Here is a 26,222-nt window from a genome sequence, read left to right as displayed (position 1 = left end):
TATGCTCTTGTGTTTGGATCCACTGCTGCCATTTTTCTTTTTGAAGCTTAGATTGTTCTCTCTTCATCCGAGGAGGGAGCCCCCCCTTTTTTTTTTTTTTAAATAAATGAATTTAGGAACTAAAGAGAAGAAAGATATTCGCCATGTATTTCTTCTTTAGGTCTTTTTTTTTTTTTAACTTATTTTCATATTTATTTTTGGCTGTGTTGGGTCTTCGTTTCTGTGCGAGGGCTTTCTCTAGTTGCGGCAAGCGGGGGCCACTCTTCATCGCGATGCGCGGGCCTCTCATTATCGCGGCCTCTCTTGTTGCGGAGCACAGGCTCCAGATGCGCAGGCTCAGTAATTGTGGCTCACGGGCCCAGTTGCTCCGTGGCATGTGGGATCTTCCCAGACCAGGGCTCGAACCCGTGTCCTCTGCATTGGCAGGCGGATTCTCAACCACTGTGCCACCAGGGAAGCCCAGGGAGCCCCCCCCCCCTTTTTTTTTTTTTAATTAATTATTTATTTATTTATGGCTGTGTTGGGTCTTCGATTCTGTGCGAGGGCTTTCTCTAGTTGTGGCAAGTGGGGGCCACTCTTCATCATGGTGCGCGGGCCTCTCACTATCGTGGCCTCTCCCGTTGCGGAGCACAGACTCCAGACGCGCAGGCTCAGTAGTTGTGGCTCACGGGCCTAGTCGCTCCACGGCATGTGGGATCTTCCCAGACCAGGGCTCGAACCCGTGTCCCCTGCATTGGCAGGCAGATTCTCAACCACTGCGCCACCAGGGAAGCCCCAGGGAGCCCCTTTTAAATGGGTTTCTGGTGTCTTTTTGAGGCAAACCCTGCAGTATTTATTTAGCATGGCTGTTTTACTTTCTAGGACAGGGGCTTTCTGTAAAATATCCAATATTTTAGGCTTTTGTAATTATTTTAGACTTTTTTCTCTGGTCCAACTGCTGAGCTCTGCTCTCGTGGTGCAGAGCGGCTGGGCCAGCACAGCTGGATGAGCATGACCACGTTCCCAAAACACTGGATGGGCTGAAGTTCACGTGGTGTTCACGTGTCAGGGCCATACAGGAACAAGCAAGGGGCAAATTCGGCCCAGTCTGTAGTTTGCTGACTCCTGTTCAAGGCAGTAAGACATCATAGGCTCACCTTGTGTGCATCTTGCCCCAGAGCAGAATCAGTTATTGTTGCAGGGATCCTTGGTTCCACTTAGTAGGAAATGCCGCTTGGAGACTACAGGGCACTTAGGGATGCCCATTACTGATGGGCCTTTTCAGTGGACCAAACTAGGAAATGCATACATTTTTGGAAAGGAGGAGTTCATACTGATTTGCCAATTCAAATTCGAGATTACAGGGTTTTTATTAACTTTCTTGACTTTGTATTTCTCTCTTTTACAGTAGAAAAACTTGGTTCCTAATAAACACAGTTACTTAGGTTATTTTGAAACTTTCATACGCAGAGTTATCACTGCGATTGTCAGTATTAAATGTACTGAATGCAGTTTGAAAATGTAATGGTTTTGTCCTTAGGTTATATTTCAAGATGTATACAAACCTGTGTTTGTTTTAAAGTTTTTTGAAGTAGTTCTCCTCTCTACGGTTATATCACCAGTTTGATTTGGTTTAGGCTTATTTTCATTTGCTTTTGATTTTTAGGAATAGTTGGGGTTTTTAAAAAATTAAAACATCTTTCATATGTGCATGTGTTTATATTCTATCTACACATGCACACAAAAAATTATACTCATCTGTATGAAGTGACCTTCATTCCTTTTCACAGCTGCATATTACTCCAGTGTGATGAGTGCGCCAGTTTATTCAGTTAGTCTTCTAATGGTAGATGTTTGGCTGTTGATTGGAGCATTAATGATAATAGCGTTGTGCATTAAGTCGTTTTTTTCTGCTTGTTACTGTGTCTTTGGAATGGTTTCTTAGAAGTGGGATTGCTGGGTCTGAATGAATATGTCATTTTGCTGTATACTTCCAAATTCCCCTCTGTAAAGGTTGTACAGTTTTGCCATCCCACAAGCAATGTCTGAGGGCTTTTTATCCAGGGCCTTGTTAACAGAATGTTGTCATACTTTTAGATTTTTAGCCAGTCTCATAGGATGGTATTTCATTGTGATTTTAATTTGCGTTTGAGGTGGGCGTATGAGATCAAGCATGTGTTCATATGATTAAAGCCCTTGCATTCTTTTTTTCTAGGAGCTCCTTACATTTATTCTTTTGCCCAGTGTTTTAATGGGGTTATTAGGCGTTTTAGGAGAGAAATACGTAGATCTGTATTCATAGTGCGGGGTGCTAACCTTCTGAGAGAAATTGCAGTTTAGAGAGGAGCTTCCCTTGTAATACCTAATCGTTGCTTAGTTATTAGCATATTAATTCAACGTTAGTGGAAGTATCGATATTAAGTCTTTCAACTTTCTGAAGTGCATTCTCAGTAAAAAGTGGATAGCTTTATATGTCTTAGTGTTACAAAGTGATTTTAAGTTGGGTATTGGTGAAAAACGGATGTGCAAGAGGAAAAAAAAGTTTGAATTGCTGTTAGTGATTTTCCATTGATTTATTATTTGTGTTTCAATTTGTATCTCTTCATTTTTCAAATATTAATGCTAATTTCCATTAAGGTTCATCTCAGAAGAAGCTTTTGGCACCCGATATGTTTACAGAATCTGATGATATGTTTGCTGCGTATTTTGATGTGAGTAATTTTAAGTCATAAAAACACAACTGTTAATCAAAAAATGGTATATAACAAATATGTATTTCAGTGGTATATACATATAGAGAGAGAAAGAAGGATAAAGCAAATTAATGCTAACATTTGGACAGTCTGGGTGAAGTGTATCTAGAATCTCTTTATACTAGTTGGCAACTTTTCTCTGTCTGAAATTAAATCAAATTTTAAAACAAGTACAGCAGAACAATCTGAGGGCTTCATAAAAGTTAAATACCAAATGACTTAAATGTGTAGTTATTTTCTTTTTAAACAACTTGCTTCTTGGATTTACAAGCCTCTGTGTATGTGTGCTGTAGTTAGGGGAGACGAGGTGATGTCAGTAATTTTCAGGCCTAGAGTCCACTTTGGGCCTCTACATTGTAGGCGATTGGGAACTTAAGGATTTGGAGCCTAATAGCAGTCATGGAAGAGTTGGAAATGTTATAAGGAGTGGAATAAGAAATTTTGTACCTTTAGCCATTTTATCAGTGGTTTTTCTTGAAAAGATTTTCTTGAAAAATGGTCTCAAAAGTAGCAGACCATTTCCATCATAAATTTAAAAGAACATGAGAAATACAGAGGCTTTGATGAAGGGAGGTGGGGGAGATAAACATATAACAGGGAGATTAAAAATAGACTAGGATAAGCAATAATGTCCAGGACCCTGAAGACACCGGTGATTGGCTTAAGTAACGTGTCCCGTGTGTGGTGTGCTGCCACAGAACACGCAAAAAAGATGGGTTAAGAAAGGGTGAAATGATTTTGAGCCAGTTAAAGTATTGGCACCCATCATCCACCTGGGTGATGTTGAAGGGCTTTCTGGGTATCATGGAGAGTGATGTGAGTGATGTGCAGTGAAGACTCTTCAGAAGGACCAGATGTTCTTAACCTCATCCTCTAGCACAGCCAGTGACATTCCATCCATAGATGGGAGGAGACAGGGAGGGGGTGTTACGTGACTAGGGCAGGAAAAGAAATGTGAAGATAACTTGTTACTTTTTTTCTTGAGCATTATTGTGATACAAGAGACTTAGATAATCATGTTTCTGCTATGTTGCATTTACATAAGTCATAGTAAGAGTTTATTTAAGTTGGCATAAAATGTTATCAAATTTTAGCTGGTTCTGCCTGTTTTTCTTTTAAAGGAAGTGCTTTAAATGTCTGCCTGTTTGGTGGCTAAATAGCTCATGTTGCTGCCTTAATTTCAGAGTGCGCGTCTGCGGGCTGCTGGCATTGGGAAAGATTTCAAAGAGAATCCCAACCTCAGGGATAACTGGACTGATGCAGAAGGCTATTATCGTAAGTTCACAGTTCTTTTTTTTTAACTTTTTATTTTCTGTTGGAGTATAGTTGTTAACAATGTGATAGTTTCAGGTGTATGGCGGAGTGACTCAGTTATACATGTATCTACTCTTTTTCAATACAGTTCTTATTAATTTTAGAGTTCATTGTAACATCTTGTAAAAGTATGTGGTCTAATGCCTTCACACTTGGGAGGACTCTGAAAGTCACGTCACAGTGCCGTCACTTCGAAAGTGTGGCACATCTAGCAGCTTCATGAACCCGTGTTACAGCCCAGAAGCATCACAAATTGAAGTGAGGTGAAGACTTGATGTGCAGCTTAAATCTATTCAAAGTTATTTTCGGCCATGAGATCCTCCTCCAGAGGGAAGGGGCGCCAGTCACGCAGACCACAGACAGAAACCCTGCAGGGAGCACAGCTCTTCCCCCCTCAGTGTTAGGGTCGTCAGCGGTTGCTAGGAGAGCAGAAAGTCTTCCTGCAGTGGTTGGCAGCCGGCAACTTGAACCACATTACGCAGGAGGGTCACGATGGGGGCGAGGCCTTGAGTCTCCATGGTGTCCAGGAAGCCAAGTATACAGCAGAGATTTGACACAGTTTTTAAGTGACTGCACTGTGTATCCTACTTTTCGACTTTTATGATGTATCTCACAGTTTTGTTCAGTAATCTATTATGGTCAGAATTCTAATCTTTTAGCTTACCTTTTTAGGTGTGAACATAGGTGAAGTCCTGGATAAGCGTTATAACGTGTATGGCTACACGGGTCAAGGCGTGTTCAGTAACGTGGTCCGAGCCAGGGATAATGCAAGGGCCAACCAGGAGGTGGCCGTGAAGATCATTAGGAACAACGAGCTCATGTAAGTTCAGGAGACAGAACAAAACCTTCACCAACACGGGTGTTCACAAATAAGCCTGTTTTTAAATAGTGACCACAATCTGTGTAGGACAGGTATTGGGCTTATAAAATGACAGAGCAGCTCTGGGTATTTAGTTGATAGTCACATGTTGTTCTGTGTGAGGCACTAGAACCGTCGGCTGATTGTATTTAATTCATTTCAGTGCATTTCAGCACTTGCTTTGTGCACTGATGTCAGCTCAGACTCCTTCCATCTACCGCTTGTCTTACGACCATCCTTTGCTGTGAATAGCTTAAACTCAAGACGAAAGGTGAGAAATCAAAAGGTCAGATTGATTAGCTGTCACTGAGCATATGGTGGCCTGCAAAAGGTGTGAAATCAGATAGTTCTGGGAATTATTTGTATCTTTGTTGCCTCCTCTCTTTATGAGCAAGGAGGTAACTGCCATACCCATGTGCTTTAACGCATAATGTGTGCCACACACTGAGCTGGCATTAAAGTCAACTTGGTACTGGTTTGGAAACACAAGAAAGAAGTGTTTAGGTTTATACTGAAGTCTTAGGTTGCCTAGGCTTAGAAAGTTTGTTTGATGGAAGTCCCCAACTTCTGTATTATAGACACTAATTTTAAAATGTAGCCTATTGACAGATTATAACTAGAATTTCAGAGGATAATATTTGCATCAAGACATCTTGAGATAAAATGTGCAAGATTGATTTCCGTTCAAGCAAGGTGGGTTTATTCCTCGATGTTTCTGTTTTGTTCATTGATTATTTTGGAAATTAACTCCATGAAAACAGTATTTGGCTAAGAGTAAAGTATTGTGTGAATGATATAGAGACTTGTGTTCCTCAACAGTTCTATTATTAGTACTTAAAAAAAAAAAAAAACAGACTAAACACATCACTAAATAAATACATATTATTTAGTTTTCCTAAATTCTTTTTTTTTTTAATTGGGGTATAGTTGTTTTACAATGCTGTGTTAGTTTCTACTGTACAGCGAAGTGGAGTTCCCTGTGCTATACAGCAGGTTCTTATTAGTTACCTGTTTTATACATAGTAGGGCATATATGTCAATACCAATCTCCCAGTTCATCCAACCCCCCCACCCCCCCGGCGTCCATACGTTTGTTTTCTATATCTGTGTCTCTATTTCTGCCTTGCAAACCAGTTCATCTGTACCATTTTTCTAGATTCCACATATATGCGTTAACATATGATATTTGTTTTTCTCTTTCTGACTTGCTTCACTCTGTATTGACAGTCTCTGGGTCCATCCACGTCTCTACAAATAACTCAATTTCGTTTCTTTTTATGGCTGAGTAATGCTCTATTGTATATATGTGCCACATCTTCTGTATCCATTCATCTGTCACTGGACATTTAGGTTGCTTCCATGACCTGGCTGTTGTAAATAGTGCTGCATTGAACATTGGAGTGCATGTGTCCTTTTGAATTATGCTTTTCTCAGGGTACATGCCCAGTAGTGGGATTGCTGGGTTGTATGGTAGTTCCATTTTTAGTTTTTTAAGGAACCTCCATACTCTTCTCCATAGTGGCTGTATCAATTTACATTCCCACCAACAGTGCAAGAGCGTTCCCTTTTCTCCACACCCTCTCCAGCATTTATTGTTTGTATAGTTTTCCTAAATTCTTGGTGTATCCAATTTTGACCTAATTTTCTTCTTCATTTCAGGCAAAAAACTGGTTTAAAAGAATTAGAATTCTTGAAAAAACTGAACGATGCTGATCCTGATGACAAATTTCATTGTTTGCGACTCTTCAGACACTTTTATCACAAACAGCATCTCTGCCTCGTGTTTGAGCCTCTGAGGTACAGTGTCAAAACTTGCACATTACCCTGAAAACTCAGCTTCTTTACCTTTGCCAACCTCAGTTCAGATAAGTGCCGTGATAAATTTTCTGGGTATTCGATGTGTTTTTTCCAGTTGGCTCTGGGTTTTGTTTTTTAATTATTGGTGAAGAGCTAGCTTCTTGACAGTTGTTAATGTGTAAACAGTGATTGGCTGTGTACTGTGTGTCACACACTCACCTCGTGTGGCCTTCAGCTCAGCAGAGAGTTCTCTGAAAATTAAATACTTCAAGAAAGGATTAAGCCATAGTGAAAAGAAATGGGAATAGTGGAGTAGGAATATGACGTCCATCTTCAAAACTGGCTTCATGTTTATGCTTTCGAGCGGAAGCCCATTCCAAATCAGTAGGAATTTTAGCACTGCATACCTTCCCTTCTCTTCATTTTGAAAATTGTGTTGTGTACACACAGTTTCATGCGCTCTCATTTCAGTGTAGGATAATTTATCAAACGTTTGGGCTGTGGGAGGGGGTTCTTGAACAGAGTGTTTTCATTGTAATTCATGCTTTGAACTTGATTTTACTTTATGCTTGAAAATGGTTTTGCCTTTCTTAATTTCCATTTTGCATTTTAACCCCTAATTTTATTTGTTTTTTTCTTTCCTAAAAGTATGAATTTACGAGAGGTGTTAAAAAAATATGGTAAGGATGTTGGCCTTCATATTAAGGCTGTACGATCCTATAGTCAGCAGTTGTTCTTGGCACTAAAACTCCTTAAAAGATGCAATATCCTCCATGCAGATATCAAGCCAGACAATATCTTGGTAAGTCAAACGATCAGACTGCCTTGTACATCCATGTAACTTCTACTATAATGTGATTACCACTGTGTTCTAGAAGTGACGTCTTTGAAGAATAATTTCAGTGTATTACCCATTACAAATGACTTTACCAGTTTTTACTCTTCTAGAAATTGGGCCATGAAATTTTATAGTAAAGTATGAAGAGAGAGGAGGTAGGCTGCTGTCCCAGTCTTTTCCTGTTGACTGATGGATTTGATGAGTGCACACAGACCCCAAGAATGCTTTGATGTAGTAACGATGGGCTTCCTCGGGTACCTAGAAAAATGCTGCAGTGTTGCTGTTTTGAAATAAGGAGTGTTCACAGTCCTTTGTTCTCTAGTTTTATAGACTGACAGAGCAGAGCGAGGGACATTTAAGGGAGTTACCCTCTCTGAAGTAGATGCATGGGGTTGAGTTTAGGGTGTCCAGGAATAATTCTTTTTCATTTATTCTTTATGCTTTAGAAGCTGTGGCTTCTGGCGGCCACACCCAGGAAAGCTCGGTTGTTCTTGGGCCTTGTATGGAAAGGAGCCTTTCCCAGTCTTGACCTCTCCTACCTCGTGCCTTCTGGTGTGGTAGATGCAGGTTTCCCGGTGTTTATGTTTTTGAAACTTAGAAACACATCTCATCACAGTGGAGTGATTGGCGTGTGCGTGCCCCTTCCCTCCCCAGCCCTTTCTCTGTCATGCTGTCAGAGTCGGGGGCGTGTTCACAGCTGGGGGATTCTAGCTCGTCTGCCCATAACATGTTCCACGTGTTTTAAGAAAGATACGATCCCGTTAAAGTTTGTTTTGGACTCCTTGTCAGTAACTTAGCTCTTAGTTCAGATTTCCCTTTCTCTTCTTTTTTAATATCTTAAAATATCTCCTTCCAGACCACCACATTAATGAGGCGTTCCATTTTGTACGTTTGGTCTGAGTAAAAGGAAGGTACTGCATCTCTAATGTCACCTGAGGTTAGAGTGGCTGAGTAATCTCAGTGAACCGGTAGATACAGTACGGGTTGTAGGCTTGCGGAGTCCACTGCATCGTTGATTTTTACCTCAATTTTTCTTTCTCTTTTTTGAATTGTGAAATACACCATCCACATCAAAGAACGTATAAGCTATGTATAAGGTAAAGGTGATTACGCACTGAACATCTGTGTAACCACCGTGGAGGTTAAGTAATAAGACATCTGTTAGCATCTTAGAAGCTCTTGTTTTTAGAGCTTCATTTTCCTTTGAGGTAGTGCTAAACTAGTACAGGTTTTCACGTGGACTTCAGGTAGTTTGCCCTTCTTCCTGAGAGCGGAACAGACAGACACCTGCAGCCACGTGGTGCTGTTTGTCAATGAAAATCCAAAGCTTTTAGCCCAGGATTTCGGCAGAAGTGCGCGTGCCCCGCGGGCGAGTGGCGGGAAGTGTCCGAGTGTGGGTCGCTGCTGCTGAGGGCATTTCACCCGGCCCGAGTGCTCCCCCGGCAGACTCGGATTTTACAGTGGCCCCGGGCTTTTCTCTGGTTACTGCAGCCGCACCCTTAAGTGGCTGAAGGCAGTTTATATTTAAAAACTTTAAAAGTGCTTTTCCTGTATTATCTTAATTCCGTGGATGTGGTCTGTAGTGGACCAGTCTGTAGCGCTGACCGGGCTTTGTGATATCCCAGGAGAGACTGCCCGGGGCTGCCTGTTTAAAGTGTTAATGTTTCTTTGGGGTGGGAACAGTAGGCCAAGTTCAAGTCCCAACTCGGAATTTGTGTGTGTCTCTTTTGAAGGGGGGAAGGGACTCTGGAATGTGAATTATCTTCACTTGTTAATCCCGAACATGCTTCTGACTCATGAGTGGCAGCACCTCCAGCCTCTCAGCAGATGTCACTGTCACTGTGTATGTGGAAGTATTTACAAAGGAGAAAAGAGACAAATGACTAATACAGTGTTCGTGTTTATCCGTCTTGCCAAATATATTTAACATTTTCCTGACTAATACTTTCTTTACATTTAAGGGATTTAATATTTTTTAGACTCGAAGTGAGTGCTAAATTTGGGATGGTCTAGCAGCTTCGGATCAAGAATGTTTTTATTCTCTTTTTGTCCAAATTTAATCTGAATCATTCTGCTTTCATTGCCATCGTAATTTTCTGGCAAACGAAAGTTAACTTAAGTCAGTTGTAAGTTAATCTAAGTCTGATTTCTTCTCAGTGACAGTCTTCGTGTTCCTTTAGGCAGTAACTTGATTGGTTCGGGTTTCCTGGGGGTTTTTAGAAGATGCTTTGCTTCAATGCTTTCTGTTACTATTCCACCCTTTTCTAAATAGCTTTGGTTCAATTGACTTGGTATTATCTCTTATTTCCTCGCTGAAGAAAGTTCTTTTACTAATTTACGATCAAATATTTGAGAGCTCTTAATTCTTCATAATTAGGAAATTGAATTATAAAATAATTAGAAGAGGAATTTTCAAGTGAGTGACTTTGTTCTCAGTATTGGGAATAACTTCTCAGAGCCAGTTTTTTTTTATCTGATCATGTGTCTTAATTTCTCCCGGCGTGAGTTAAACTTCAATTATAAAATGTTTTGCAGGTTAATGAATCAAAAACTATTTTAAAGCTCTGCGACTTCGGGTCGGCTTCACATGTTGCGGATAATGACATAACGCCTTACCTTGTCAGTAGATTTTATCGCGCTCCTGAAATCAGTAAGTTTCTTCCGACGCTCTTGGACCTGGGCCGCCGTGTGCAGTGGGAGCAGCATGTTGACTGTCTAAGCTCTGTTCTCCGTCGCACTGCAGCAGCTGCTTGAGTCACTCACGAGGAAGGGAACCCTAGCCAGTTCATCCTCCTCAGGTGGGATGACCGTAGTTGCGGCAGGTGTGGAAAGCCCTCGGCTTCGGGAGACTGCTCTTACTTCCGCAGGGTCTGACTGTCACATTTGTGCATTGTCTGGGACCAGTGTTTTTCCCCTTCTTTTGCCTTGGCTGAGCCTGGTTAGCCCCTCCACCAAAGGCGAAATGAAAAGATAGAAGAGATACACACCTTCTTCTGCCCCTTCAGTTCCTTCCCCACGCCCTCATTTTTTTAAGGTTTTTAAGAGTCCCGATTAAGAATTAGTGGGAAAAAATCTGTAACTAACGTGGAAGTGAGGTACTCAGATTGTGGTTACATAGTCCGAGCTAAATTGATGCCCCTGTTAATGGAAGTAAACAGTAGTTGATTGTTTTTATCATCATGTGTTAAAACTTGTATTATGTTTTCAGTTATAGGTAAAAGCTATGACTATGGTATAGATATGTGGTCCGTAGGCTGCACCTTGTATGAACTCTATACTGGAAAGATTTTATTTCCTGGCAAAACCAATAACCATATGTTGAAGCTCGCCATGGATCTCAAAGGAAAGATGCCAAATAAGGTAGGATGTTAGTGTGAGCTTGTTTCCAAGGTCTTAGTGGTACCTTCCGATAGATTCGTGGGTTGCTGACACTCATCTCTAGTGGTTATGAAACAGTTTCTGAGAGGCAGGTACATGGCTACTCTGATTCCTTAGCTCTTTCTCACTTCTGGTGTTTAAATTAGTGGTTCTAATCAGCCAAGAGCTATCAAGAGAGAATAAGAGGATCCCATTTTCCTTTTCTTGCCTGAAGTCTGTCTTTGTGCTTTTCTTCACTCTCCTGAATTAAGCAGAAGTGTAGGGCCTGTAGTTTAAGGTAGAATTGGAATTGAGGGAGAGAGGATACATGCGACTGTTTTCACATCTCTGTCCTTCCCTTGTTCCACTGGTTGTCATTCAGTGATGGGCAGAGCAGCAGCAGGGCTCCTGGGAGCACACCTTTATTGGTAACAGCTGCAGTGAGAAAAGATGCAGGTCCAGGTAGGCAGATGGTGGAGGAAGGACTCAGTCATCAGAGAATGAGTGGGGGACTTGACGGCAGTCCGTTTATAGAGGTTGGAAGGTGCTTGGGAGAGGAAGAAGGTACCGAGAAAACTCACGGAAAATGACATCTTTTTAACCTGAAACTCACTCTTAATGCTTGAGCTGTAATATTTGTTTGATTAACACAGATCAAGAATTTTATAGGCATTTATAAAAATGTCTAAAGACCGTATCTTAGGCTTTTATGATTTCAGCTTATGTGCTGACTTTCTGAGAGATTTACAGATTTTTCTCCCTATAGGTCAGAAGCCATTATGTATTTTAAGTTCTGTCCAAATTCTGTTATGTTGGACTCGTTTAGACTGAGATGCACAGAAATTAGCTATGTCGGTACTTGTTTTAACGAGGCCTGACCTGCTATCACTTTAGGGCTGTTAGAACATAATTTTTTCAATGCCATTAGGTTTCTTAACTGCCAAGAGAGAAGGCCCCAATTGTGTAATATTTTTCCCAGGAACCACTGGTGTAAGTCTTTGCTTATTAGTCTTCAGTTTTGAATAGTGAAAGCACGACATGATATTTATTGTAATTGGTCTAAGTCACTGCCTGGGAAAATATAATTTCATGTTGTTAAGTAGTCTTAGGTACAGCATTTGTATGAGCTTTTCCGAAGGTGTTATTCTCTCGAGAACAAGGAATCGGAGCTCACTCTCAAATAAGGAAGCAAACCCAGAGAGACTAAACAGGAACACTTGTGTGTGACTTGTGTATCGGGTCATCGGTAGACCAGGCTACCGATGTTGTCTAAGAGCTCAAAATCCAACTGTTCTGTTTTATTGCCAGATGATTCGGAAAGGCGTATTTAAAGACCAACATTTTGATCAAAACCTCAACTTCATGTACATAGAAGTCGATAAAGTAACAGAGAGGGTAAGTGTCCTTTAGGTGTGCTACATTAGATGATTATCTTATTGTTAACGGATTGCGTGCTGGGTGGTTCTAGGAGATGCGAGTATTTTAAAACACTAAAAATAATTCCTGTTGCTGTTGGCCAATTCCTGAATAAGACACGTCAGGTTATGGAAAAGATTTTAAAATGTTTGCCTAGTATAATGAGTTTATTTTTTATCATATTTAGGCCCTTTTCTCTCTCCTTGGGTCACTTTCTTGGTCTGGCTTCCCATCCAGCTTCCGTACTGCTGCCAGAGTGATCTTTTTAAAAACAAATCTGATCGTGTTACTCTCCCTGCTTAAAAATTCTTCCTTGGCGCCCTCTTACCTATAAGATAATGTATTTAACTCCTCAGAAAGACTGCCGTCCTCAGCGGTTCCCCGTCCTCAGCGGTTCCCCGTCCTCGCGACTGCGTGGACCCCACCATTCCACACCTGGCGGTGGGCCAGCGGGCATGCTGCGTGTTCCAGACCTCCATGCCTTTGTTCACACACCATCCCGACCTTCATTACTTAACTGTGGTTTTGAATTCTCATAGAATTCCTTTCTGTTGTCATTCTGATCTGTTTACAAAATTAAATTACAGAATGATGTTTGAACTATCGTGGCTAACTTGGGGTTGACCTTGTTCATTCAAGTTTTTTAGGTTATATGTGTTTAGTAATTTATTTAGAGATACACATTTAAAAACTTATTTGTAGGAGAAAGTTACTGTCATGAGCACCATTAATCCAACTAAGGACCTGTTGGCTGACCTGATTGGGTGCCAGCGACTTCCTGAAGACCAGCGTAAAAAAGTGCACCAGCTGAAGGACTTGTTGGACCAGATCCTAATGTTGGACCCAGCTAAACGGATTAGCATCAACCAGGCCCTGCAGCACGCCTTCATCCAGGAGAAGATTTAAACGAGATGAAGCGGCTCCAAGGGTTTGAGTAATTAAATACAAAGACTGAAGAAATGTCACAGCAGTTTATTAATGTATATAAACTTATAAATATTTCTCCAGCAAATTTGAGGAAGCATGGTATATTTGAATTAACACCAAGGGTGATATTTCTTTTAGAAATGCTAGTTCATCTGTTTTGTGTCTTTTGTGGAATTTCACTGTAGAAATGTTTCAGTTGCCAAGACTGCACAGCATTACAGTGCTAATGTAAACGGTTGCAGTTCTCAGAAAAGACAGAAGCACCTGTTATCAAATGAGTAGTAATACTGGGTGGTTGATTTATTTTTAGCAAACTTGGCTTCATTTTGGTCTTCAGATAAAATGGCCAGCATAAATGCTGTTTATATTCACGTTTTCCTAGGTGTGTGTGTGCAGGCCACAGCAGCATGCCCTGGGTGTAGTCAGTGCCGAAAGGGGTCTGTTCCTTCTTGAGCCTGCCTGCAGGGATGGTCTCCTCTTTTAAAGCAGGTTGTGTACAACATTCAGTACACTGAAGGTAAGCTAAACCATCAACATCACTGGTGTTTTAAGATGTTATTTTATTGGAACAATTGACAAATGAGGGATATTAGCGTTGTGGCAGAATTCCCTGCATGTGTGATAACTGATCTTGTTTTATTTTTTGGCATTGCAACTGTGGCATAGTTACAATTTCTGTTCTGTTCATCACATTTAAAATTTGAAGAGTATGCGCTTGATGGATAGAGCGCCTTCAGTGTACTGTTTCTTATTAACTTTAATTTTTTTTAAATCAACTTGCTATAGACTTTATATACATTTTGTTAAATACAGTTCCTAGTGACATAGAAACAATGCGTAGTTTTCATTTACTAATAACAAATGTTGAGGCCTAATTCTGGAAGTCCTCATATTTAAAAGTTAGATAGACAACATAATGAAATTTTTAACTATTTGTATGTCATTTTGAAAGTGTACTGCTTTATGGTAAAAGTGTTTTTCATTTGTTCATTGTTTTCATTATTTGTGATCATGTTGTCTTTCAATACAGGCATAAACCTTCCACTCTTGAACAAAGCAGCTGCTTTTTAAAAGCGGTAATTGCTTCTTTACCTTTTATTTCTTTTGTAAATGAAGCTTTTCTTTAAGAATGTGACTTTAAAGTGTTGTCTATTGCATAAAACAGTTGACACTCACTTATTGTAAAGTGAAGATTGTTCTACTGCATGTGACGTGGACCATGCAGATTTCTGTATGTTCTCAGTATGCATCACTAGGTAATAAAGTCTTTTGTGAACAAGGCATTTGTAGCCATTTTTAAAAGTTTTTGTCTTCAGTGCTGGTAAGTCAGATAAACGATGTAGAGTTAAAAGCAACCTTGCGTTTCTTCCTTTAAGTCTTTAACTGAAAGAATTATTTGTTAAAGATGTAAACCTACCCAGAAGTTTATCATTTTATTAATAATTAGGATCCTAATTATTTCATCAAAAAATTCTACCAGTATTGTCAGCTTTCAGTGTAGTGAGGTAATTCCTGTAGGTTATGGGGTATAATTCAGGATTTAACTAATGTTTCTGCTATTTTCTCACTTTTCCTTCTGATGGTGCGGAAAGAGAAAAAGGAAAACGGGGCACAGGCCACTCACCGCCTTCTCCAAGGGGTCTGATTTGCTGAGACACCAGCTTCACCTTCTTAACAAGGTTATTTCTGACAGCATGTGTAGATAAACATTTAGCAACAATTTAAAACAAAATCATGTAAATCGGTTTGGTTTTGCAACATGAAGAAATCAGTATTTTTTAACATGATAGCAGAGAATTTTCAGAAATGTATGTAATCTTTTCTGTTTGGGTGGTAAAATTAATGCTTGTCTCCCTGAGGAATGTGGAAAATAATCAGATTTTAGGGGTTTAAATAATATTTTAAAATTGTAAATGGGATTTTTTTATTCACCCAGGCACCTAATTACAACAAGCATGCACATTTTGGTGCATTCAAGAATGGAAAATCAGAGTAGCAGCATTCTTCTGGTGGGTTTTGCTCCATTTAAAGGCATGAAATGAACTACAGCCAGGAAGGTGATAGATGATACGATAGGTCAGCTTTGACTCTGTACCCCCGTCTCCTCGTGGTTTAGACGTAAACTGACGTAAATTTGACCAGGTGGTGCTCATCCTCAGGTGGTGACGCCCTGTAAACAAGGCGTCACAGGTGCAGCCTTCCTACCTGAATGAAACGGGTAGTGATTTTCCCACCACTGTTTACTTTGGTGATAATATGCTGCATAGTCAAGTCTTTCCTAGTTTTTTTCACTCAAAATATTGATAGTTAACGTTTGTATGTTTCTGGTGACTTTCATGGCTTCATTTTATATACTTATTTAAGTAAGTTAACTTCCACTAGAGACAGTTCATCTTATGCCTTCAAAACTGTTACGTGTTCCTTAAAAAACAAAGTTGCTTGTTACTTGTTCTTTGTGTTTTAGGTGCAGCTCAGTGGAAGATGATGACAGCGGAAGACATGAGCTAAGGTTTCTGTCCTATAAAAGATTAAAAAAAAAAAGAATCCTCCATTTAATTTTTGTCTGGTTTTTTAGTTTTCAGCATTATGATTTGGGGTGCGTTACTGTGGTGCTCCTGTGTTCATTGTAAAGTTTTCGCTTTATCATGCTTCCTGCCTCTCCCCCACTTCCCGCCCCTAGGATGAGAATAGTGGTCAGATCTAGTGATGTTGGCCACGTGGATGGTGAGATTCCGCATGACACGTGGTTGTCAAAATTGGTCCCCAAGGATTATTAGAAAAACAGTAGCCACCAAAAGAGCATCCATCTGACGGTGTAGTCTTCCACATTAGGTGTCACGTCTCCTTGGCTGATGCACAGGGGTAGAAAGGAACCCTACGAGCACTCCTCAGCTCCTGGGACGCCCTCTTCTCCAGCTCACCCTCAGTGTCTGTGTTCAGCCAGTGCCCCGGTCACGGGCTTGAAATAGACCAGATATCCAGAGCACTGCCAGCGTTCCTTCTTAAGGGAAATGCGAGGGCACGTTCTGTCGATCTTTGAAATTCCCGACCTCAGCATTCCTTGATTTATCTACTTGAAAGGAACCCTGTAAGCAGTGTTTATCCACACACACGTAATTGTATTGGAGTCTGTAATGTTCTAAGGCAGAGAGACGTGGAGCTCTGCAAGCCCTCTGCTAGGTGGGCCCAGGGCACGAACAGTCAGTCCTCCGCAGACGCGCAGTTGCTGTGTAGTTTCTCTCACGAAGCTTTTGCTGTATTTCACTTTATGGCAAAAATGGTGCCAAGTGATTGTGAGACTTCAGGCTCCGTAAGTCCTAGGACGTAACCCACAAAGATGGCATAGTTCTCTCTGTAGTTTGGGGGAGTAGTTGAGCTTACGCATTTTAGACGCCGTTCTCTGGGTAGAGCTGTTCTCGAAGGTTATCAGAAATCAGGCTGGAACGTCAGGGTTTTGAAGGGAGTGTCTTGTCATAAACTTCAAGACCCTCCCAGCATCTGCGTTCACCCTCACTTTCCAGTCCTTACTAACAGCGTCCTGTTTCTGTCTTCGTTCCCCGGTGCCTGCTTCATTCCACTCTACTTTTTCTCAAAATAATGTTGTGTTTAAAAAAAATATATTTTTTTGCCATTATAATTACCCCTTTCTTTTCCTGACTAAAACAAATACTCAGGACATTTTTACAGTCATAGTGTTGTGGGTACGTGGTGGAGGCAGTGAGGCGCACAGTTCCCAGGTTCGCCCCTTTCTGCATTCTTCCCCCTCCCCTCACCTGGGCGACTCCAGCTGGCCGGGGAGAGGGAGAATCTCTGAACCGGGAATCACATGTCTTTAGATTCAGGCTGAGCAGTTGAGGGAATGCCCTTTGAAATGTCGAGATAGGAAAGAAGCCAGATGTCAAATGCACAGTTACTTTATGTTAGTTATCATGACACTGTCAGAAGTTGGGCTTCATAAAGTGTTTTCTTTTTCATAGAATCCTAGTTCAGGCGTATATTTAACGTGAGTTTTATCATTCTTTTCTGAGACGAAACGTCTGTATAGAAATGCTCGCTACAAATTCATGTGTTTTACATGTCAATTAATGTACACTAAATTGACTTTTAAAATGCTTTCCAGTTATTTTGATAGATATCATCATGGTATCTTTAATTTTTCTTCTCCGATGTGTAGGGTAAGGGACTGTTCTTCTGAAGAATCTTTCCATTTAGTGATCAAGATACGGAAGCTCATCTCTGAAAATACTTGACATGTATCCTAATTATTCCCAGTGTCATTTGAATTGTAACTTGCATTTCAGCAGCAATGTTCCCAGTTGACTTATTAGGAAAATGTAATAAAATGTGCCTCTTGTTACCATACTGCCTCCTAAGTTTTCATTGCTTGAGTTTGGTATCTTACATGTAGCTTTAAGTCAGAAACACTGTTTCTTACCTGATCTTCATAGATGTGCTTTGCAAAGTGTTTTGTGCTCAGATATGACTGGGAACCGCCAGGATAGGGGAAGTTCTCGGAAGACATCCAACAGGCTTTGCGAGGCTCACGAAGGGGAGGGTGGGGAGGAGGTCCCGCCGAGCGAGCCGGATCTGCCCCTCGGAACCTGCAGCCTGGAAACAGCCTGCAAGCAGCTAAGCGCAGAACACACGCCAGAGGGTGTTGTGTTCTCGTTCCCGTTACACATACTTGATTTCGTTTTCCTAGGGATAGAAACGATGCGTAACGGGATAACCCCTTCCTGTAATGACCTAAATCAGTCAGTTCATTGCAGGCAGGGAAGCCTGACGAGTATTGGACCCCTGTCCGCTTCTTCCCGTTTTTTATTTTCTCCTAAGGAACTGTCTTCAGCTTTAAACAGAACAGTGATGAAATACTTAAGAGGAACAGGGAGGTCGTGTGAACCTTTAGCACACGCAAAACAGGACCGGAGGGCGGAGGGCAGAGGCCCAGGCTGGCTTTGTAGAGCACGTCCGGCCCAGCTGGAGCCCCTGCCACTGGGTGGTCGGCCAGGCCGTCCGGTCAGGTCGTGGTGGTTGGAGCGATGGGCTGAGTGGCAGTGGCTCTGGAGAGCCTTGTAAAAGCCCCGGTTGTGTTTCCTGTTCGGCCTGGTACAAGACTAAGGGCTTCGTAGTCATCTATCCAAAGTGATGGGCAGGGGTCATGAGATCCTGTTTTTATTAGGGGAAGGAGTATGTAGGGTGGATTTAGGTTGATGACAACTTTCATCATGGGCTGTCTTTTACGGATGAGAAACTCAGACTCTACCTCAGTTAAGACCCGAAAAGGAGCCAAGAAAAAGTGTCAGTGCTGGAGGGCTAAATGTCGGACTCCGCGAGCAAGCCGAAAAGCCAGATTTAACTAGAATTTCCTGAGCAGGATTACTTTGTACGTGTCTGTTACAGACTTTGCCAAATGTTTCTTCAAAAACAGTGGTAGAAGTTGACTTCCAACAGGTCTGGGAAATAGCAAAATGTCTTGAATTTGTTGATAACTACACGTCAACACCCCTCCGTGGTGAGTTTTTCTCCTCACCCGTTTGTATGTGTTGGCCTGTTTTCTCCCATCGTTCTACGCGGTGCCTCGTTCTAGGGACTCGGTTTAAGCACCGGAAAGAATCCCAGCGACTCTGCTTTAACCACGTGCTCATGACATGTTACATAATTACTAGTCCCTTTGCCTCATAACTGAAGTCAGCAATGCTGCTCACAGTTTTTACATAACTACATTTAGAGCAATTTGGGACTGTTAACTGAAAACTATCCAGTAGGTGTTTCAGTTCTTTTCAATTTTTTTTTTTTTTTTTAGGTCCAATGGCATCCTAAATAAAACAGTCTGGTTACGTTCCCAGTAAGAAATTTGCCGTTACCCACCTCTAAGACATTAAAGCCCAGAATCAGTGTTCCCGCACCCCTCACTCCAAGAGATGAAATCCTTCAGTGCAGGATTCTCACGGAGCCCCCGGCAGACGCTCCTCCACGCCTCCTGCGCCCCGTCCCCCGCGCCCGCTCCGGAAGCCAGGGTGTACGTGCCTTACTCCACACCGCGTCCCCGGTGCCCGGCACGTGCCTCCCGAGAGGTGGGACGCGGACGGTCTATCGTGAGCTGTCACATCCGGTGACAGTCCAGTGCCGGGGCAGCCCACTCCAGCCACTCTGCCCTCCTGTGCCCTTCCTACTCTCCCTGATAACGTGCCTGAATTTGCCAGGCACTTCAGTTGATCTCACGTGATTATATGAGATAAAAGGTATCCTACTCGCTTTACAAATTGGGTAAGTGAAGAACAGAGAGGTTAGGGAACCTGCCTAAGGAGTTGGGGCTGTTAGTGGCGGAGCCTGGGAGCGAGTGCTCGCAGCTGCTTTGCGAACGTCACAAGCCTCTGTGATGGGTGAAGTCCACTCCAGTCAAACGCCTTAAAGGGTGTCTACCACCTGCCAGGCAGTGACCGGGCTGCAGCAGTGGACAAACGCATGTCCCTTCCTGAAGGGTTTACAAGTAAAGATTAGATCATTCCAGCTCTAAAGGTGAGGGGCTAAAAATCGAAACACGTAAAGAGGGAAGAAATGAGAATGGATACAAAGGGCTGGTACGTAAGGTTCAGGACTCAGAATTGTAGGCAAGAGTAAAGAGAGCTAGCTGGTGGAGGAAACGAGGAAGGTCACTGCAGGTTGGAACTGAGTGAAAGTACAAGTCCACGTCTGTATTACAATCTGTGAACGGGATGTTATACCATTTGGCTAACGACACTAATTATAAGGGATTTAGGTAAAAGTCTATTATAATAAGGGATCCTGAACAACTAAGTTTATTTGTTATTGCTGTTGATGAGGTTCCAGAACGTTCTTTGAAATTAACCTAAAAGCTAAGCATACTCTGACCCCTGCCTCTAAATACTACTTGAGCCTTGTTCTTTTCCTAACGATAGAATAGAGGAAACAAGCTACCTCTTGTTTCAAACAAGTTGCCTCTTCAACATTTATTTCAATTGTACTTCAATTCATCTCACCCATCCCTAACTCAAATATTCCATCTTATTTAGGGGGATGATATACAAAAGCTTAATACTGACTGCCTTAGTTGGGGGGAGGAGTTTGGGGGTGGGAAGAAGCCTTTCCCTTTTGGTAATGTTTGAAGTTTTTATCAAGTGTGTGTTTTTTTTAACATTTAATAAAAACTAATTTGAACTCACTAACCATCCACTAAAACCAAAGCCCACTACCCCCCAAAATATCCAAACTCTGATCCATGCATGTTACATCAGGTTTTCCCCTTTACAGTGTTTTTCAAGTATGTTCCAAGAACCACCTGCAATAAAATCACCTGGGATGCCTTTTTCTGCAAAGTGGATCCCTGGGCCCGACTCCCAAAGATTCTGTTTCCGTAGGCCTCCAAGAGAAACCAGGACTCTACTTTTTTGTTTCCTTGATTCTTAAGTACAGTAAAGTGCGTCAATTACATAGTTTCCCTTTTTCACCAGTTAATGACTTAAGCTTTAGCTGTTTGAGCTTCATCTAACCAAGGTTAACACTTCCAGCAACAAAGAGCCATGGGGAAAAATTCCATGAACAAGAGATTTGGGCTGCTCTGTGGACAGTGACCTCTTCCCGTTTTCCTTCAATATCCTAAAACTACGGAATCTGAGGGAAGTGGGTTGTTTCAAGCCTAAACCTGTAGCTAGGCCCCAAAGAGAAACGATCTTGCTTTCATGTATATGACAAAGGGCCTGGGGAAGGGAAAGTTTCTAAGGATTCATGGGAGGACCTAGAGGATCTTGTATGTTAATTTAACAAACTGGCAACTTCTTTAGCTTTTAATGGCCGAGCAAATACCCAAAGTTTAGGTCAAAATGACAGACAAAGGAGATTTGTCGAGATGGTAAGGGAAAGAAGAAAGGGTACCAGTGGAGGAAAAAAAATCTCTGAGAGAGACAAACACCACATGATGTTACTTACATGTAGAATCTAAAAAAATGATGCAAATGAACTTACTTGCAAAACATAAACAGACTCACAGACACAGAAAACAAATTTATGGTTACCAAAGGGGAAGGGATAAGTTAGGAGTTTGGGATTAACAGATACACGCTACTATATATAAAATAGATACACAACAAGGACCTAATGTATAGCACAGGGAACTATATTCAATATCTTGTAATAATGGAAAAGAATCTGAAAAAGTATATACATATATATGTATAACTGAATCACTTTCCTGTGCACTTGAGACTAACACAACATTGTAAATCAACTATACTTCAATTAAAAACAGAAAAAAAATCACTGGCTCTTATGATTGTTTAATAGAACAGAATAAAAGAATAATTGTACCAGCGATAAGTGTATTATGCCATTTATTGATGATGGAATTATACTGGGAAACAATCACAACAAAAGAACCATCTTGAATAGAATGGTTTTCTAAGTGAAACATTCCTTTGAAACATAACATGTAAGAGACTCAAATATGTCATCAGGGAAGCCCTTGGTTTATATGTAGACGTCTCAGCCGCGACTGTCACAAGTTCCACTCCACAGCACATTCAGGAATATCGTGTGTGTGTGTGTGTGTGTGTGTGTGTGTGTGTGTGTGTGTGTGTGTGTGTGTGTGTAATACCTGTATCTCGGAATAAGGAACCATATTTTAGCCAGGCTTCTTGCAATAGACTTGCTCACGTTGAGATGCAGGAAAGAAAAGAGTTATTTTCGGTCAATGGGTGAGCACTTATCCTTAGCTATCAACGAAGGTGATTAACAGTTTAGCTTCTGAATACAGAATGGTCTGTTCAGTACCATGTCTTTTCGGTAAAGTTTCTTTCTGGTCCTTGGTGGTGCCTTAATTTCTTCCCTCTGATTTTCAGGAAAAGACAGAGGTATAGGTGAAACTGGTGTAGGAGACTTTGGTGGCAGACATCTGGTTGAGACCATTTTAACCAGCAACTGAGTTGTCTGCGCAGGAGCAGGCTTGGCTGAGAGTTCTTGGCATGGGTTTAAAATGGAGACCTTGGGGTTCTTAAAGTCGTCGTAAGCTGCAATCACCTGTTTTGTGGTGGGTGAGGTTTTCAGAGCCGGTCTAGAATTCCACCTGTATTTCCCAGCACGGCTGCAATTCCACTTGGGAGCATTGTATTCAAGCTTGCAAGAACCAGAATTGGTTTTCCTTTCCTCATGACTTTTCTCTACACAAGTTGGCTGAAGACCCACAGAGTCGGAAGGTTTGGGCTGTCTCATTTTGGGTGCAGCTTTGGAGGAAGCGGGTCGTTCGGCGGCTAAAGGAGCACAGAAGGACGTCTGCAGTCTCGGCCGTTCTCTCTGAATAGTCACGCGCTGCAATCTCTCCATGTCCAGTAAACGAGCTACCAAATGTTCCAGAGAGCTGTCTAGGGACTCCATTGTCATTTTCCAATTTTCAGATTTTGAGATGGCTAATTTGTGCAAGTCCAGGGTATTGAAAGGAGGGGGAAGAAAATCAGGATATGGAAATACTTCACTTGGTTCTTCTGTGAAAGAGTCTTCAACATTTTCTATTGTTTCTGGCTTTAAGTTCAGGTCCATCTTTTTAAAATAGCTGAGTAAAGTATCGTTTGCTTTTTCATTTTCTGATAAATCACTTTCATCTGTTAAATTTTCTTCCACACTGCTGTTTCCATACTTCAGATTCCAATTTGGCGCAGTTAAAAGTTCGCCACTGTTGTTTCCTAGAGTTGAGCATAAATTAATATGAGGCTCATTTCTGTCCTTAAAAAAGTCTCCATCAGCATAAGGCCAGCAGTGACTTAATGGCGTCTGCAGGGCAGGGTAGGAGCCAACTGGCTTGTCCACTGAAGCACTTGTCAGTGAGTGGTTCACAGCGAAGAGCCTTATGCGATTACTGGTCACATTACAGCCAGTTTCCATTGAAGAGTTTTTGAAATCCCTTAAAAAATGATTTATTTAATAAATGGTTGGTTGCCTAGAATTAAAATGCTATTAAAATGATAATGAATAAGAAACCTTTATCAAAGACTAGCTAATGTTTGGTTCCCAATGGCATACGTGTATCTATCTGTAACAGAAACATGTTAATTTTCAAATACGCTCTAATTATATACAGCTATATACATTTTTTAAAGTACAGATTAAAACAGTAACTGGGCATCCCTTTGTACATGCACAGGTGACTAGATCATTATACCTACAAATGGCTAACTGGCTATGAATGGCCACTAGGCTGAAAGTGTCTAATTATAGCTATTTGCCTATGAATATATTGTACGTTCAACTATGATGTCTGAAAAGGAGGCTATCCAACTCAAATTGAAATTATAGTGAAATGTTATTGACCCAGAATTAGATAAAAGGAAACTCTCAAAGAATGTAGTTAGGTTACTTAAGAAGGGCTTCTACTTTAGCCACTGTGGTTTTTTTAAAATTATTCTAACAAAAAAGGAAGCAGAACAATGTCTGTCAAACAAAAATTATCCCAGATATAGTCTATTGTAATTTTCATCGGATTGTGCTCTTTTATTTTAGGACTAATACTTCTAGGTATTATATTCAAATGAAAACTACAAAAAAGCCAGGCCACAGAATACTGAGTTTACAGTTAGTATTTTTTTAAAGCTTACTAGAAATACTGCCATGGAAAGATCTGATGCGTTAATTGACATATTTATAGCCCCATTATCTTCATGCTGCTTTTAAAGCCAATTTACACTAAAGACAACAAAGCAGTCTTGAAGGATTTTAAAAAGTACAGAAAATAATAAAAATTTATTTATTTAGCTAATAAGTACTACAGGTTTACTGACTTGCCTCTGAAAAACCACAGGAAAATCACCTTAAACCTATAATTGATAACAGACACAATCCATGTGGTACGGTTAAAAAAAAAAAAAAGCACGGAATCTGGATGTGGAAGACCTAAGCTTGAACCCCTTTGCCACCAACGAGCAAAATGGAAATTATAATACCCACCCTGGAGGTGGTCTAAGAAGCAGACAATTATATGAATGTACTTTGCAAATTGTTAAACACTAAATGAAAGCTATCGTGACTTTTATTCTCTTTCCTTGTTGACAGCATATTGAGGAGAAACATCTCAGTAGTAAAATGTCTCCCTGACCCCAAGCTTCCAACTCTGCACCATCACCAGGCCTCCCCAGTATCAATCACGAACACCCACCAAACGCGTGATTCTGTTTAGTCCTCACAACAGCCCCATGAGGTCGGCAGTTCCATTCTCTACCTTTGACAGACGAGGGAACTGAGGCCCAGACTGGCTGAGGTCGCACATCTCGTAAGTGGTGGAGCTGGGATTAAACCCCGGCACTGGGTCCCACGTTCACGTCTCCAACCACTGCGCTCTGCCGACTCATTTACGTCCTCTCACTTCACTTGACCTCTTCCTTTGAGTTCCTTCTCATAAAAGCAGGCTTCCTCCCCCCATCACCACCCGCATCCCCAGGACATGAGTCACTACGATCCCCTTCCTGCCTCTTGGTTCTCCCCTCAGTGTTAGCGCTAGGTGAGCTGTGTCCCGAGGCGCACAGGGGAGAATCCTCAGCCGAAGAGACAGCGGCTGTCAAGGGAACCACACAGTTGTTAAAAATGGGGAGAAAAGAGAGGAACGCAACTCAGCATCCCCGTTAAATAATACACTATGTAAAAGCAACACCCCGCGGTGCTCGATACATGTTAATTTCAGCGGTGCTCGATACACGTTAATTTCCCAATATCAGTAACCTGCGTTTTGAAGAAGGCTTCTAGCTGGTTCTCACGCACACCAGAGTTTAAGAACCAAAAAGTAAGAATTCAAATCCCAGGAAGGGACTGAAGCAAGGAAGGGGGTCTGAGAGCGTGAACCAAGCTTTCACATCCTGGTTCAACCGTCTGTCACTTGTCACCTGCTTCCATGTCCTTATCCATAAAATAGGGACAATGGCAACAGCACCTCCCTTACAGGACTGTCCTGAGGGTTAAATGAGTTAATACGCGAAGGAACGAAAATCATTCCTGGCACGTGAATTATTACTTTCCTATTACAGCTCCTTTTCACTCGAACAGGAAGTCCGAACTCTCCATCTAGACCCTCCTTGTAAAGGCCCAGTCACCTCTTCACCACACACTGTGCTGTCTGCCAGCCACGTCCTATTTTAGGGCGCGTCTCTATAATTTCCCAGTACTTGCGCACAATACTTTTTTCTTCTGGTTGTGTTTTTGGCCTCGTACTTCAGCTGAGCAGTTAACTCATCTGTATTTAGATTTATTTCAGTAATTTAGGGGTTTACAAACATAAATATTCTCTCACCTGTTCTCCGTGGCATTTCCTTTGCTGAGAGGATAGCTCCATAACTGGAATATCCCTTGTTTACTATTCTAAGAACAGGAGAACCATGGACAACATTTTAGTCAGTAACTGCATGCCTTTTTAAAAAAAAATAATACTTTCAGAGTGTGATGAATAAAACCCTACCTGTGTTCTTTTGGGAGCATGCTCTGACAAAGTAAGTTCCAGCATGAGTTGCTCTACTGGAATTTCCAAATGGTTCTATAAAGCAGCAGAAGACTTTTAAACACACGACATCTCTGTTCCCGACTCTTGTTCTAAGAATGTATAGTTCTTGTTCTAACCAAGCAATATATAGTAAAGTCCTATAATACTCCCTCATATCCATATAAATGGTTTTTACTGACCTCAGTAGGAATTAGTATAATCTGTTTATAAACATCAACTAAACAGTGTTAACTAATAAGCCTTGACTATCATTAAGATTGTCTTTATTTTATTAAGTTAACTGTTTTATTTTTGATCAAAAAAAGTAAATGAAAGACTGATTTTTTTCACTACTTCAAAACAAAATATAACCATTTCACCTGCTTCAAGATATCTTAAGGGCTGAGACCACTTCCCTTTTGGCAGTGACTGGAAAACATTATCTTCGCTACAATGTTAATTTCCATTTATAACACTGTTATGTTGAAACAAAGTAATATAGTAAGATATTTA

The 26,222-nt window shown here is 41.3% G+C and overlaps 2 protein-coding genes and 1 long non-coding RNA gene across 5 annotated transcripts in view; 2 read left to right on the top strand and 1 right to left on the bottom strand.

The window, feature by feature from the left end:
• The window catches only part of PRP4K (pre-mRNA processing factor kinase PRP4K), a 39,490-nt gene extending 25,174 nt beyond the window's left edge, over nucleotides 1-14,316 (top strand). The window contains exons 7-17 of one of the 3 annotated variants that reach the window (XR_011075608.1): nucleotides 2,617-2,690; nucleotides 3,917-4,007; nucleotides 4,719-4,866; nucleotides 6,565-6,702; nucleotides 7,351-7,504; nucleotides 10,076-10,190; nucleotides 10,749-10,900; nucleotides 12,206-12,292; nucleotides 13,016-13,293; nucleotides 13,623-13,757; nucleotides 14,271-14,316. Coding sequence is in view for 1 of the 3 variants with exons in the window: in XM_068557136.1 (XP_068413237.1) it covers nucleotides 2,617-2,690; nucleotides 3,917-4,007; nucleotides 4,719-4,866; nucleotides 6,565-6,702; nucleotides 7,351-7,504; nucleotides 10,076-10,190; nucleotides 10,749-10,900; nucleotides 12,206-12,292; nucleotides 13,016-13,219 (1,163 nt within the window). In the remaining 2 variants the exon portion in view is untranslated. Of the gene's footprint in view, nucleotides 1-2,616; nucleotides 2,691-3,916; nucleotides 4,008-4,718; nucleotides 4,867-6,564; nucleotides 6,703-7,350; nucleotides 7,505-10,075; nucleotides 10,191-10,748; nucleotides 10,901-12,205; nucleotides 12,293-13,015 lie in introns of all 3 variants that reach the window. The other 2 variants (XR_011075607.1, XM_068557136.1) reach the window with 2 other exon arrangements.
• An 8-nt stretch (nucleotides 14,317-14,324) lies between these two features.
• On the top strand, nucleotides 14,325-17,602 carry LOC137772950 (uncharacterized). The gene is made up of 2 exons (XR_011075609.1): nucleotides 14,325-14,919; nucleotides 15,177-17,602. It is a non-coding gene; the product is annotated as an uncharacterized lncRNA (long non-coding RNA).
• Nucleotides 17,603-21,681: 4,079 nt separating this feature from the next.
• On the bottom strand, nucleotides 21,682-25,958 carry FAM217A (family with sequence similarity 217 member A). Its single transcript, XM_068558257.1, has 3 exons — nucleotides 25,689-25,958; nucleotides 25,524-25,591; nucleotides 21,682-23,150 (listed from the first exon to the last, which is right to left on the bottom strand). The coding sequence occupies exons 1-3, from the start codon at nucleotides 25,731-25,733 to the stop codon at nucleotides 21,986-21,988; spliced, it is 1,278 nt and encodes a 425-aa protein (XP_068414358.1). The 5' UTR covers nucleotides 25,734-25,958; the 3' UTR covers nucleotides 21,682-21,985.
• Between the last annotated feature and the right edge of the window lie 264 nt (nucleotides 25,959-26,222).

This window comes from Eschrichtius robustus, chromosome 12 (assembly GCF_028021215.1).
Source record: "Eschrichtius robustus isolate mEscRob2 chromosome 12, mEscRob2.pri, whole genome shotgun sequence".
Taxonomy (NCBI): Eukaryota; Metazoa; Chordata; class Mammalia; order Artiodactyla; family Eschrichtiidae; genus Eschrichtius; species Eschrichtius robustus.
This window is presented reverse-complemented; position numbering and strand designations above follow the sequence as displayed.